Here is a 12715-nt window from a genome sequence, read left to right as displayed (position 1 = left end):
TTATTTTTGCATCAAATTAAAGCATTTTCAGTTTTAGTTTGCTTAGTTTTGCTAAACGTGTGCTGAATGCTAAAGTAAAGGAGGTTTATTTATTTTATGCACATTTATTCTCTCATTATTATACTGAGGCACTGATCAGAGCTTTTCCATAACTTTATTATCTGTTTACAATTCTGCTCCATTTGTCGTCTATTTAGTGAAGTGCACCAGTCTCTTCTGCAGCAAAACCTATGATGCTGCACTGCAAAAACAATCCAGAAATAAGTAGAAACGTCTTAAATTAAGTGTAATTACCTTTAATTTGAGTTGGTAAATAAGATGATCTGCCAATGGAATGAGCATTTTTACTCTTAAAATAAGATAATTAGATAATATGCACTTGAAATAAGACAATGCATTTGTTTTTGTTTTTCTTATTTTAAATGTAAATTGTCTTGTTTCACTAGCAAAGTGTGTCACTTACCTCCTCAATTCAAGAACAAATGCACTTAATTTAAGAAAAATTGACTTATCTAGATTGGGAAATTTTCCAGGGTGCTACTGTTGTGCTGCACAGTTGGATTATAGTTCTTACATTTGAAAGCTTCCCCAATGTTGCACTATTAATTTTTGCAAACAGATTTTATTTTGGTTCCTTGAGATGTTTACAAACATTAAACTGTAATTTGATGTCAAACAGTGAGAGAAAAATCACTGTTTGTCAATATTTGGTTTGAGTCGTATACCCGTTTCCTCGTCTTTTGCTTTTTTTCATCGATGTGGAATTAAAAGTAAGGGATAAATCAAATGGGAAAAATAGTTCCAGGATACGTTTGTTAGGGTCAGACAGGAAAAGCAATCAGAGCTGTCTATAAACGGCCTCCCAATGATTCTCCTGTTGCCGAGCGTCGGAAGGAGGGACAGGTTCGACTGCCAGGCTGAAACACGTGTGGCCCATTTTTAACCTGGAAATTTCAGGACGGCGGCGGCGCTCTGGCCTCTCTCTTTCTCTCTCTTGCAGCTGGCAGTCATTTACTGCTGGATCTGTGCAGAGGTGCTCTGAGGACACGCAGAAAACGTGCTCCACATGTTAATGCGAACCTCTCTTTTTTTTTTTTTTTAGTTTTTTCCCCCCTTGACATTCAGAAAACGTTCCCCGTCTTATACCAATATATGACGACGATCTTTTAACGATCTTTCAAAAGATGCAGGTATCCGGTGTGATGAGAACAGATTAGACTAACCTTTTGGGTCAAAAACAAACCAAAACAGAAATTATTCATCCCATCTCCATCCCCGTTAATCACAATCCGATGTCGTATTGCCCCTCACAGACCAGCAGAGCGCCACTTCCTGTGAGTCACCGTCTCTTCCTGTAATTGGCATGCAGCAGCAGTAGCAGCAGGAAGCAGAGCCACTCTTAAAAGATGCATGTGGGACAAGGAGCTGGAGAAAAGGGTGACGTCAGCCTTCGCTGTCTGCCTCCCTTATTTATTTTTCTTCCTCCTCCTCTCCCACCCAGCAGTACGGAGGCACATCATCACCATCATCCTCATTATCAGCTGTGCTGCATACAGTCCACGCCTTGTTTTACTCCTCTTGTCCCAGTCATGAGGTTTTATCAAATACAGAGGGTTTTTCTTTCTTAATGACAGCACATGTTGCATTGGTCAGTGTTTTCACTTGCTTGCATCTGATTTAAATCAGTTTTTAAAATCTTGGCAGTTTCTTATTCAGGCCTTTAAATATAAGCAAGACAAAAAAAGATTATTTTTAAAAAAATGCACTTGAAGAGGGATATAACTAATGCATACCCCTAAGATTGTGGCAGACAGAGCGAAAGGTTCAGCGTCTGGTCAACTCACGACCCCCAAAACCATCAAAGTGACTCGACATGAAGGAGCCAATCACATCACTCCATGTCTGAGGCATAATATTAACCATGTGCTGCCTTTGCCTTGTCCCTGGTAACATCCCTTCTGCTGCAGGAGTCTTTCAGCACTGCAGCCCCCTCTAGTGGCAGACTAGATTTACTTTGATGCATAGATTCAGCAACATATCCGGATGGTTTTATGATTCTTAACTAAATCATCTTCTGTGTGGAACCTCCTTTTTGCGGCCGGTATCGCTGCTCTGAATTCCTGCCCCATTTTACGTGAATTCTCCTTCGGCCTGGGCTGCAGAGGGCTACCATCACACTGGGTGTTGTTTTTTGTGTTCTGTGTGAAGGGATCAGCGGCTTCTGTCCTGCTGGCTGTATGCTAACTGTTAACTGGAACCATGCAGGGCTTTGTTCTGCATTGGCTCTCTGCCTGGGGCAACCAACAGGGTGGCAGCCTGCAGCTCCTCCACCTCTACCAGTTTCTGTCACCTGATTATTGTCCATCTTTCTATTTTTGTTCTTGTTGCATATGGGTTTTTATCTCTTAAATCGAGTTTAAATGAAGGGTGACCAGGAAATTAAATATATATGTCGATCTAAGATATAGTGGTCCCAGAGATTTTTCATATTTAACCATACCCTTTACAAAAGAATATATATTTTTACTTTTTTCTTTATTGAAACAAACTACAATCTGAAAAGTGTGGCACATTTTACTCTCATAGCCCAGATTAAAGAGAACAAAGTTCACCGGTCAGCCTGGAGGAAACAATTATTAGTTAAAATTATTAGTGATGAATCTATTATTGAAATATTCATCAACTAATTTAGTAATCAATTAAACGTTAATTGGAGTGTAGAGACTCTAAAACATGCCTTTAGCTGACAGAGCGACCCACTTAGAGGAGTCATTATATCAAAATTGTAAAAAAGTATATGAGCATTTTGCATTTAAGATGAAACAAATAATTTTCGTCTGTCAATACTCTCTATCCAAAACTCCTTAAGTGAAAAGGTTTTAGTTTCACCTAGTTTGATTTTGTAAAAAAAAAAAAAAAATTCTTGAAGGAACCTTTTGATATTATTATGCGATTAATCTCAAAAAATGATCGACATATTCATCCATTTACAAAATAATCGTTAGTTGCAGCCCTACTGGAGGAGCAGTAGAGACTCCTGCAGTGGGACATGGTGGTGGCAGCACCATGCTGTGGGAATGCTTTGCTTTAGCAGGGGTAGGAAAGCATGTAAGTAGTAAAAGTTGAGAATGAAATGAGGATAACTCTTAAAGCAGCATAGTTACTTTATAAGCATATATGAAAAAAGAACAAAATCCATTTCATTATAAGATAGGTTTATGTGCAGGAAGCGTTCATCCTGATGGGGTTAATAGAATTCCAGCACTCTGGGAGATGAGTCGACATAAACAGAGCTAACAGAGCCCAGCTGTCCTGCAATGCTTTGCTTTAAAGCGATAATAATTAAATAAACCGATCTACAACAACTCTAGATCTAGTAAATTTTCCCCTGAACCTCCTATCAGAACATTTAGGGAAAAAAAGAAATGTTCCTCCTACCAAATACAAAACAGCGAGGCGTCATCAAAGTGAGAAATATTTTATTGAACTACATTTAATTTAAAAAACTCATTGGATAAAGCATTTTTATTGAAAACTTGAAAACATTTAATTGATTTTAATCAATCGACAAAATCTATCAATAATTTAATTTGTGCTCAAGACAGTAGAGACTAAGAATAACATTATCATCACTACTATCAGTATTATTTAGAGGTGGGTAGAGTATCCAAAAATTGTACTCAAGTAGGAGTAGCACTACTTTTAGATTTTTTTTACTCAAGTAAAAGTAAAAAGTAGTCATCCCATAAATTACTCAAGTAAAAGTAAAAAGTAGTCATCCCATAAATTACTCAAGTAAAAGTAAAAATCTATTCGTTAAAAACCCTACTAGAGTACCGAGTAACTGTTGAATAATAACATCAAATTTAATGTCTATAAATGATGCTGGCAGATAGACCTTATGTGCAATAAATATGAAGAAACAAGAACAAATTCATGCAGCAGAAATACTCATACCAATTTCTTTTCAATATAAATTTAGAAAATCAATCCGACAATTTAATATATGTTAGTAACAAACTTCCACTGTTAATAGCTACTGATTTTGGAATAGTTCAAATTACGCAAAGACGACAGAGAAATCAGAGATTTTACTCAAGGAGTAGCGATACTTTACAAGAGCATTACTCAAGTAAAAGTTAGTAGCACAGTACAGAAAACCTACTCCTAAAAGTACTTTTTTTTCCAATTGTGACTCAAATTTAACTGACTAAATGTAACTAATTACTACCCACCTCTGGTATTTATACGGATATTTACTCAAGCAACTGTAGACTTTGCAACGCCTCAGTGAACACCATGTTCATACTGTATTAGCCGTCCAATTCATTCTTCCTGCTAAAATAACACTGGATCTTGACTAATCTTCACTACTTGTTTTTTTTTTTTTTTGTGGTTAAAGTCGCTGACTTGCTAAAGCCCCACTCCTTCCTTGCTTAAGCATTGCCCACATGCGCATGTATTCCGGTCATGCGTTGTTGTTATTGTTAATAACACAACACTGAAGGGGCTTTATTTACCAAAAAACTGAACGAAAGAAAAGCCTAAAACAAAAAAGAACATGCCAACATGACATGGACGCTGTAATATTTCAGAAAGAAACGTATTAGCTTAGTCATATAACACCACTATGGAAAGAAAACCTGTCTGAGGCTGCAGAGAAGTTGAGGTTCAGGACAACATTAGCAAACAGCCAGAGCTGCAGTGGATCCGTTTAGATCATCACAATCAGAGGCAAGACAAAAGAATTCTTGATTATCGTTGATGGCGTTCTTACCAATCTACTTTGTGTATTTCTATCTGATGAAAAGTCATTGATAGACATTGTCTGTGGTTGTACCTGAATGTGTAAAGGAGCTATGGATAAGAACACTAGACGGTTGCTATCCGCATAGGTTTTGATCAGGTGCAATAGTCCAAACTGTTTTAGACTTTACTTCCCCTCAGATATGAGCTTATTGTGGCGAATCTTTTGCATGCCGACTAAAATAATCTCCCCCTTCTCTTGTTTTTGTCTCTCTGGCTTGCAGATCATCCTGAAGTGAGCGTCGGGAGCGAGATGGAACGTCACGAAGCCGCACTAGGAAGCCCAAAACAGCCCCTCTGTAAATACTACCTTGCCTCTCCCCCAGAGGTCCAGCAACCTGCATGCTAAGAGTGTAAACACTTCAATTTAACCACGAGGACTGCAGTGCCGGTGTAACTCACACACAGTAAACAAAAGATATATACATATATTATATATAAAAAATAGTGTATGTATTGTTAGAAAACGGAATACGCACATGAAAAGTCACAATTATTCTTATGTATAGTGCATACATAGATACACTATAGCCACAGTGGGATCTCTACTCTTGTTTTAGAAAACCCTTTAGTAGGTTGAAGAAGGAGAATGGAGGAGCACCTACACAGCCACACCCTTTTTGTTTAGCTTTTTTATTTCAGAAGAGATCTTTTCTCCCTCTTGCTGTTTATTAATTATCACAGCCCCCCCCAGAAGCTGAAGCTCTTGCAGACATTTTATCCCTGGAAACATCTTGCCAAAGCTGCGGCTTGGATAAGGATGCCATAGAGCACACACCCTCCAAATTCCATCTTGTTTTCTCTCCCCCCTCCCTCCCCGTTGCTGCAAAGTCAACCTGCTCGCCCTTTATTTGCTGTGAGGCCAATCCAGCTTGTTTGCATGCAGTCAAGACCGGAGAATCTAAAGGCTCGAGCCTGTGCCAAGGGCTTGACGAAGCTGGAGGGTGAACTTCAGACATGCCAAGCCTTCTGTGTACGTGCGACTGTGTGCGTTGTGTGTGTCATATCAGGAAACTGATGGTCTGCCGGCAGACTGCGACTTTAAGCGAGGACTTGCAAAAGATGGTAACTCCAAACCTGGTGGAAGAGTTTCTTCTTCTTCTTTTTTTTTTTTATGAAGTTTTAGGACCGGGGGACATGTGAGGGACTTAAGTGCTAAATCTAAATGAAAACAACACAAAAAAAAAAAAGTTTGTAAAAAAAAAAAAAAAATTACAAATTAAAAAGAAAACGGTGCATTTGACAACATTCGTCAAGCAAAAAGATGACTTGAACTTGAACTGGAGGGCTATCTGTGACCGTCGGTTGTCCTGTCCAACCCTACTATCACCGATAATCCTGTTTCCATTTTAGAAAACTGTAGAAGTGCCTAAAAAAAGAAAATAAAAACAAAAAAAAAAGAATTTCAAAAAAAAGCTCATCGACGACACACTAAACACCCAGGGCTGGATCACTAAGAGTCACAAAAACCACCGGCTGATAAAACCGTAGGGACTCTTTTGGGGGGTTTTTTCGGGGAAAGACATTACACTATGTGTTGCTAGGAAACACCTGCCTAGCAACCGCTCATTTTACATCACAAGTGACTTTACTGAAGGAAGAGAGCTTGGAGGATCGACAAATCAAAACTAGCTTTGTAGAATGTCTGGTGACGTTTCAACGGTGTATCCGTCGTTTCTTACATGGGTTTCAGTAGTTTACATGAGGAACGTGAGTGAGAACACATCGTATTGTAAACTGTGTAATGTATGTAAAGTGTCTGTCATTTTGAAAGTTTCTATTCTAGAAAATGTATTCCGACTTATTTAAAGAAGTTGTGTTGTGTCTACTATCAAGGTGTGTTTGAACCTTCGCCTCCCGTAATGAACGTTCACATATATCTTTTTTTTTTTATGGCCAAGATCAGAAAAAAAAACTAAATTATTTTGGTTTTACTTTTTAGGTTTTTATTTTTCTCCATTTGATCAAAAGTTCTGGCACGATCTGATGGTGCTTTGATCAACACTGACAATCCACAATCAAAACAGTTTGTTTTCACGCACATTGTGACCTGTTTGTACCCTGTAGCCGCAATAAGCTAATAACGGCAGATAGCTGGCTTTGATCATTTTAAATGGAATAAGCCCAATAACGTAATAGGTCGGCAAAACTCCTATGAAGCTTTTGAGCCAATAACATATTCTTCTTTTGTATTCAATTAAAAGTGTTCCTCCTGCATTCTATCACGTTTCACAAAGTGATCTAACTACCAACTACGCTTCAAATAATTTAAATTGTCATGGGTGCATGAAAGCATGAATCTATGCATGAATTTCTTATTAAATATACGTTGCAAACTATAAATATTTTAACATTGGCTCTTAGAATCAGCTGATCTTAAATTAACAAACATGACCCTTATGTAATCCACTACATATTTTCCTAAACAGCACAAACGCAGTAAATTTTTAAGAATTACAGTTTTATTTATGTGTTACTAAATGTATGTGTTACTAAATTCAGCCATATATATATAAATAATATATATGTATATATATTTATATTTTCAGTTTAAGGATGCCCCCTAAATTAATTATCTCATTTTAGTGATAGTATATTAAAGGTTTCGTGTGGAGAAGAATATTTTGAATTATATCTGGGTTATCTAGACCATTTTGTGATGCAATAATTAACTTTATTTTCATGCAATAACCCACCAAAATACAACCCTGACTCAATTTAGACCCATATGTTAGCTCTGCTGCCCCCTAGTGGTTAAAAAATGACATTTTATGAAGAAAAAAACATTTATTTATGTTTGTATGGAAAATTTATTTGTTTTCTCCTTTAACAGATGCTAAATTGAGGAAACTGTTTATTTAAATTGATATGATTAGTCAATGGTCTCACTCTGTGATGCCTGAATAAAGTATATAAAATAAAGAGGTTTGTGTAGGATTATACATTAGTAACTTTTAAACTGAAACTTCTAAACCATTTTATGAAAATCTTGTCCCACCAGCGTTAAAGTAGGCAAAAATAGTAACTATTTAAATATAAATGAAGGGAAAAAAAGGGTCAATATATGTTAGTGCTACTCCAATAGTTATGTTAATGGTTCAAAATCCTCATTAAATTATGTGTTCTTTAGTCATTATGACATTTAAAATTGGCAGAATTATTATGCTTTTGTAAGGTATTACGTTATCGGTCAGTATTAGCTTATTAGCTGCTACGTACCCTTTTTTTTTAAGGCAGTAAAATGACCTGTTTTGTTGTAACTTATCTTAAGTAACGTGAGATTTTACTCAAAAACGATGTTGTAAACTATTCTGTTTTGAGATGAATGTAATTTATTGAGCTGTGCAACGTTTCTGCACGGGTCGGTCGTTTTTTTTTTTTTTCTTCAAAGATCGAGCCCTCCGTCGAGTCGGCAGACAAGAAGTCACACGGCAGCAGGAGGGGGGGGTGGCGTGAGCCCGAGAATGCCCGCGCCTAAAACGGAACTGGAAACACCCCTGGATCTTTCTCGCCTTCTCAACGAGGATGAAAATGAAAATTTTGATGTCAGGAGCGTTAAACATATTACTAGAGTTGCTTGTGATATCGGAGGAATAAAATAAAAAAAAAAAAAGATTATTGTATAGATGACATTTTATCGAGAGGATTAAAAAAAAAGTGAAAAAAATTTAAAGAAAATTTTGAAAAAGATGTACTTTTCACTCTAGTATGATAGTATTTCATAACAATATTAAGTTGTTGCGGTGGCAACCAAATGTTGCAGTTACTAAAGTTTGGTATTTTTGTAAATGACATTGTTAAGTTGATTTTTTTGTTCATTTGTTCTGTTTGTTTCTTTTTTTGCTAGAACACTGTACACAAAGTAGATTGTAAAGCAATGAACATTTCTTATTCTTCGATGAGAATATGAGAGTGACCTGATATTTTCATTAGCAAATAACAGCCTCTATACCGACTGTAACACTTCTAGATTTAAAATCATCAATGTTATATAGATTACATATGAATATATATATATATATATGTAAGAACTAAATAATCTATAAATTAAGTTCAGATGAAAACTCCCCTTACAAAGGACCTTTAAGTACCACACAGACTTTTATTTAAATTGTATTTATCCATAGATTTTAGGATTGCACTTTTTTTTCCCACTTCCTTTAGACTTTAAAAGCATCGGTAATTAATTCGACATATTGTTGCATGAAAAAAACTTTTCTTTACTTGCTAAATGATAACGTACTGAATGTTTTTAAAGAGGAAAATGAAAAAAAATGTCCAAACAACCTTCAGCAACCATGTGTGTTGGATCCTTTTCAGATGTTTTGTTGAAATGCGTTGGTCGTTATCGATAAGATGGTTTAAATGAGAAAGAGAGGGGTGGAAAAAACAAAACAAATGTAAGCACTTTCTGAGCAGTTGGTCAACTGAGCAGACTCAGCTTATTCAAACACTTTGCCTTATCTTGAGTCCATCGTGCTTGAGGTTTTATGTTTTTAAGAGCTCTTATGAATAGATAAAAAGATGACTTGAACGGTCTCAATTCTCAAATCCCCTCGGAGTTTCATTTCAAATGTAATTCTTTATATCTGAGGTGTTTTTTTCTTTTTCTTATTTCTTTTTTTTTTTTTTTCTTAAAGGTTTTAATGTGTGCATCAGAAAGCCAACAGGGAGGACTGCAAACCAAACTTATCTCCTGGATCTGTAGTAGCCTCGTATGGTCCCATTGCCTTACAATGGAACAGTTTGAGTGTGTAATTCACAGCTTTTGACAGCAGAGGGCACTACAGCTCAGACTGCAGGTTATATTCTCTTTTACAAAGTTAAAATGACAATAAGACCCTCATTGGAATCATAGTTTTAATGTAATCCTTTTAAATGTATTCTTTTGCATATATTTTGTGCTATTTTATGTTTATATAGTCGGTTGTTTCTTTGGTTCAAGCGAGATAGTGTAAAATCTATTGAGAGGAAGAAATAAAGAAAATAAAATAACTTTTGTGTTTGGTCTTATTTCATGACTAGAGTTTGGTGTTTAAACTAGAATCATGTGAAACCAGCAGAGCTGGAACATCCTTTCCCTGGAACGTCCTTGCTCTGGTGTTTTCCCTAAAGGCCTGCTTAAAACCCCACAGCTGGACCCAAATCCCTACAGCCGTAAAAATAAACAATTCTCCAGCATTGAGCTGACTCAGACCTGCATGGTTATGGGAATATCCCAGAGTTCAGCTGTTGCTTTTATGAAAAAAAAAAAAAATGTAGAGGCCACAGTTAATGCATAAGTATATTTTTTCTATCATTTGTATTTTAGGGTCATTTCCTGTCCCTGCAGTTAAGCAAAAAAAGGAATATGGATTACTAATGTCCTCATATAAATGAGATTGTATAATTCAGTTAATTGCAAATATATTAGAAGTAAACCTATATTTATGAGAAATAATCATTGTAACAACACCACAAGACTGAAGCACTACAACTAATTATTAACGTTCTGTTAAATATCATTAAAAATAATAATTTCTGCTGAGGAATAAATTACACCACATTTATTCCAACTTAAAATAAAATATTAAAATATTAGACTAAAATGGCTGAGACATGACAACACGCCCAGGTTTGTACAACCAGGTTCACTCCCAGATCAAAATAAAAAATAAAATGTCATTATGGGAACTACAACGGGTTAAAATACATGCCTGTAGAATCAGATTAGCCATAAATTGAATACAGTAGTGACCCCATAATAGAGGAAATATTTGTTTTTTTGGGGGGGAAGAATATACCACCTGAGAAGCATGGAGGTGGAAGCGTCATTGTTTGGGGATGCTTTGCTGCAACAGGATCAATTCAGCTCAACATCATAGAATCCATTTTGCTGCTTTCTTAGAAATAAACTACAAATATTCAGCAGAGTTACAAGAAATGTTTTGTGGAGAAGAAGTGAATTTGCTGCTGAGGCTTGAGAATTAAGCATGAACTAACAGGGAACTCATGTCATTCAAGACCTGCACACAACCTGGAGCGCCAAGAGGTACCTTTTTTTCTTGTTTTCTATAAAGACTTACTGTATTTAGTCCATTTCTTTGTTCAATTTTACCAGTTTAGCAATTGTTCCTGTTCAGGTCTCCTTATGTACATTAGTCTTCCTCCATCAGTTGCCATGCTTTCATTCTGTCTCAGCTGCGAAACATTTCCCCTCATTCTCCAGCTCTCCCTCAGCTTATGCAAGGACCCATGTAGGTTTTCTCTATCTTACTATAGTTGTGTTTCTGTTACAAATGTGCACAAAGCTATGTCATTCTACTACTTTCAAAAATACACCTTTTCGCATTGCAGTATTTCTATTAAGTAAGATATACATCCTCAATTACATGTGAATAGGTTTGTTCACACGATAAGCCTTGGAAACAACATGGCAGCCGCGGTTGACTAGAAAGAATTGTTTCCATTGCAGTTTTGCAAAATATAATTTCAATCCAGTCTATCAAAGCTTAAAAACTTTGCATCGCATTTAAAAAAAAATTTCGTTAAATTAATTCAATTGTAATTTTAAAAAAAATTATTGCAGTGTTTTAATTTAGTAAACTTATTTTAGTGATTACAGTACAATTTAATTTTTTTATGGAAATGGAGGTTATTACAGTTTTGCTTGCAAACATTTGGTGTTTTTTTTGCAACACCAAATTCTAAACAGCTGGAAAATATTTCATATTCATCATTAGACTGTCTATGTACGGAAGAAGATTAGGGCCACTCAAAACCGCCTAATTATATATATTGTATGAAATTGTGTTATATCAAGCTGGTCCTATAGTCACTCTGTTGCATATGGAGTCATGTAACAAACGTAATTTAGCTCTAGGATTTAGATTCCTCATTGATGGGACAGGTGTTGTGAATGAAATGGTGCCCACCTTGAAAGAGGTCCTGTGTGTCGCTGAATGTGTGCATTGAAGACTGAAAGACATCTTCTGCCTCCATTTATCTATTAACTACAGTGTGTTAAATTCATGGTAATATGGATTTAAAGACATATCAATTATTGGAAAAAATTTATTTCAGTATAATACGAGAAAAAAGTCAGAATTCTGACTTTTTATTCCTCAGAATTCTGACTTTAATCTAAGAATTCTGACTCTAGTCTCAGAATTCTTTTTTCTCAGAATTCCTTTTTCTCAGAATTCTGAATTTAATGTCAGAATTCTGACTTTTTTCTCAGAATTCTAACTGAATTCTGACAACTAAAAAACATGTTAGCATCAAGCCATAGCCATGTCTGTTTTATACTGAACTAGTTCTCTTGTTTTAATCACCTTCTGCTCTTCCATTAATGAAACACCATCACCTAGGACCCCTCGGGTACATAAAAACTCACATCTTTGTCAGTGAAGCTGAGTGCTCCCACATCTCTTCCTTCATGGTGCCCATCTACATTAAGATCCAAAATTCTGAGATTAAAGTCAGAATTCATAGATTAATCGGAATTCTGGGAAAAGTCAGAATGCTGAGATCAAAGTCAGAATTTTGAGAATTCTGAGAAAGAGAGGCTCATTTCTGGGATTAAAGTCAGAATGCTGAGATTAAAGTCAGAATTTTGAGAATTCTGAGAAAGAAAGGCTCATTTCTGGGATTAAAGTCAGAATTCTGAGATTAAAGTCAGAATCCTGAGAAAAAAATGAGCATTTTGAGATTAGTCAGAATTCTGGGAAAAAGTCAGAATGTTGAGATTAAAGTCAGAATTTTAAGAATTCTGAGAAGGCTGAATTCTGAGATGAAAGTCAGAATTTTGAGGGAAAAAGTCATAATTCTGAGATTAAAGTCGGAATTCTGAGATTAAACTGAAATTATATTTAAAAATCAGTTAACTTTTTTTTTATTATTTCTTCAGTAGCCCCAAACCTCTTCTGCA

General features: G+C 35.9%; 1 protein-coding gene across 11 annotated transcripts in view; it reads left to right on the top strand.

Annotated features, from left to right (window-relative positions):
• Positions 1-8743, top strand: part of mbnl2 (muscleblind-like splicing regulator 2) — a 54593-nt gene extending 45850 nt beyond the window's left edge. For all 11 annotated transcript variants that reach the window (XM_015388955.1, XM_015388951.1, XM_015388953.1 and 8 more), the window contains one exon: positions 5031-8743. In XM_015388955.1, coding sequence (XP_015244441.1) covers positions 5031-5045 — 15 coding nt within the window. In that variant the 3' untranslated portion in view covers positions 5046-8743. The remainder of the gene's footprint in view (positions 1-5030) is intronic.
• Positions 8744-12715: the final 3972 nt, after the last annotated feature.

This window comes from Cyprinodon variegatus, unplaced genomic scaffold, assembly GCF_000732505.1.
Source record: "Cyprinodon variegatus isolate N-32 unplaced genomic scaffold, C_variegatus-1.0 Scaffold443, whole genome shotgun sequence".
NCBI classification, from domain to species: domain Eukaryota; kingdom Metazoa; phylum Chordata; class Actinopteri; order Cyprinodontiformes; family Cyprinodontidae; genus Cyprinodon; species Cyprinodon variegatus.
The sequence above is the reverse complement of the archived record's forward strand: the minus strand, read 5'-3'. Positions and strand labels throughout refer to the sequence as shown.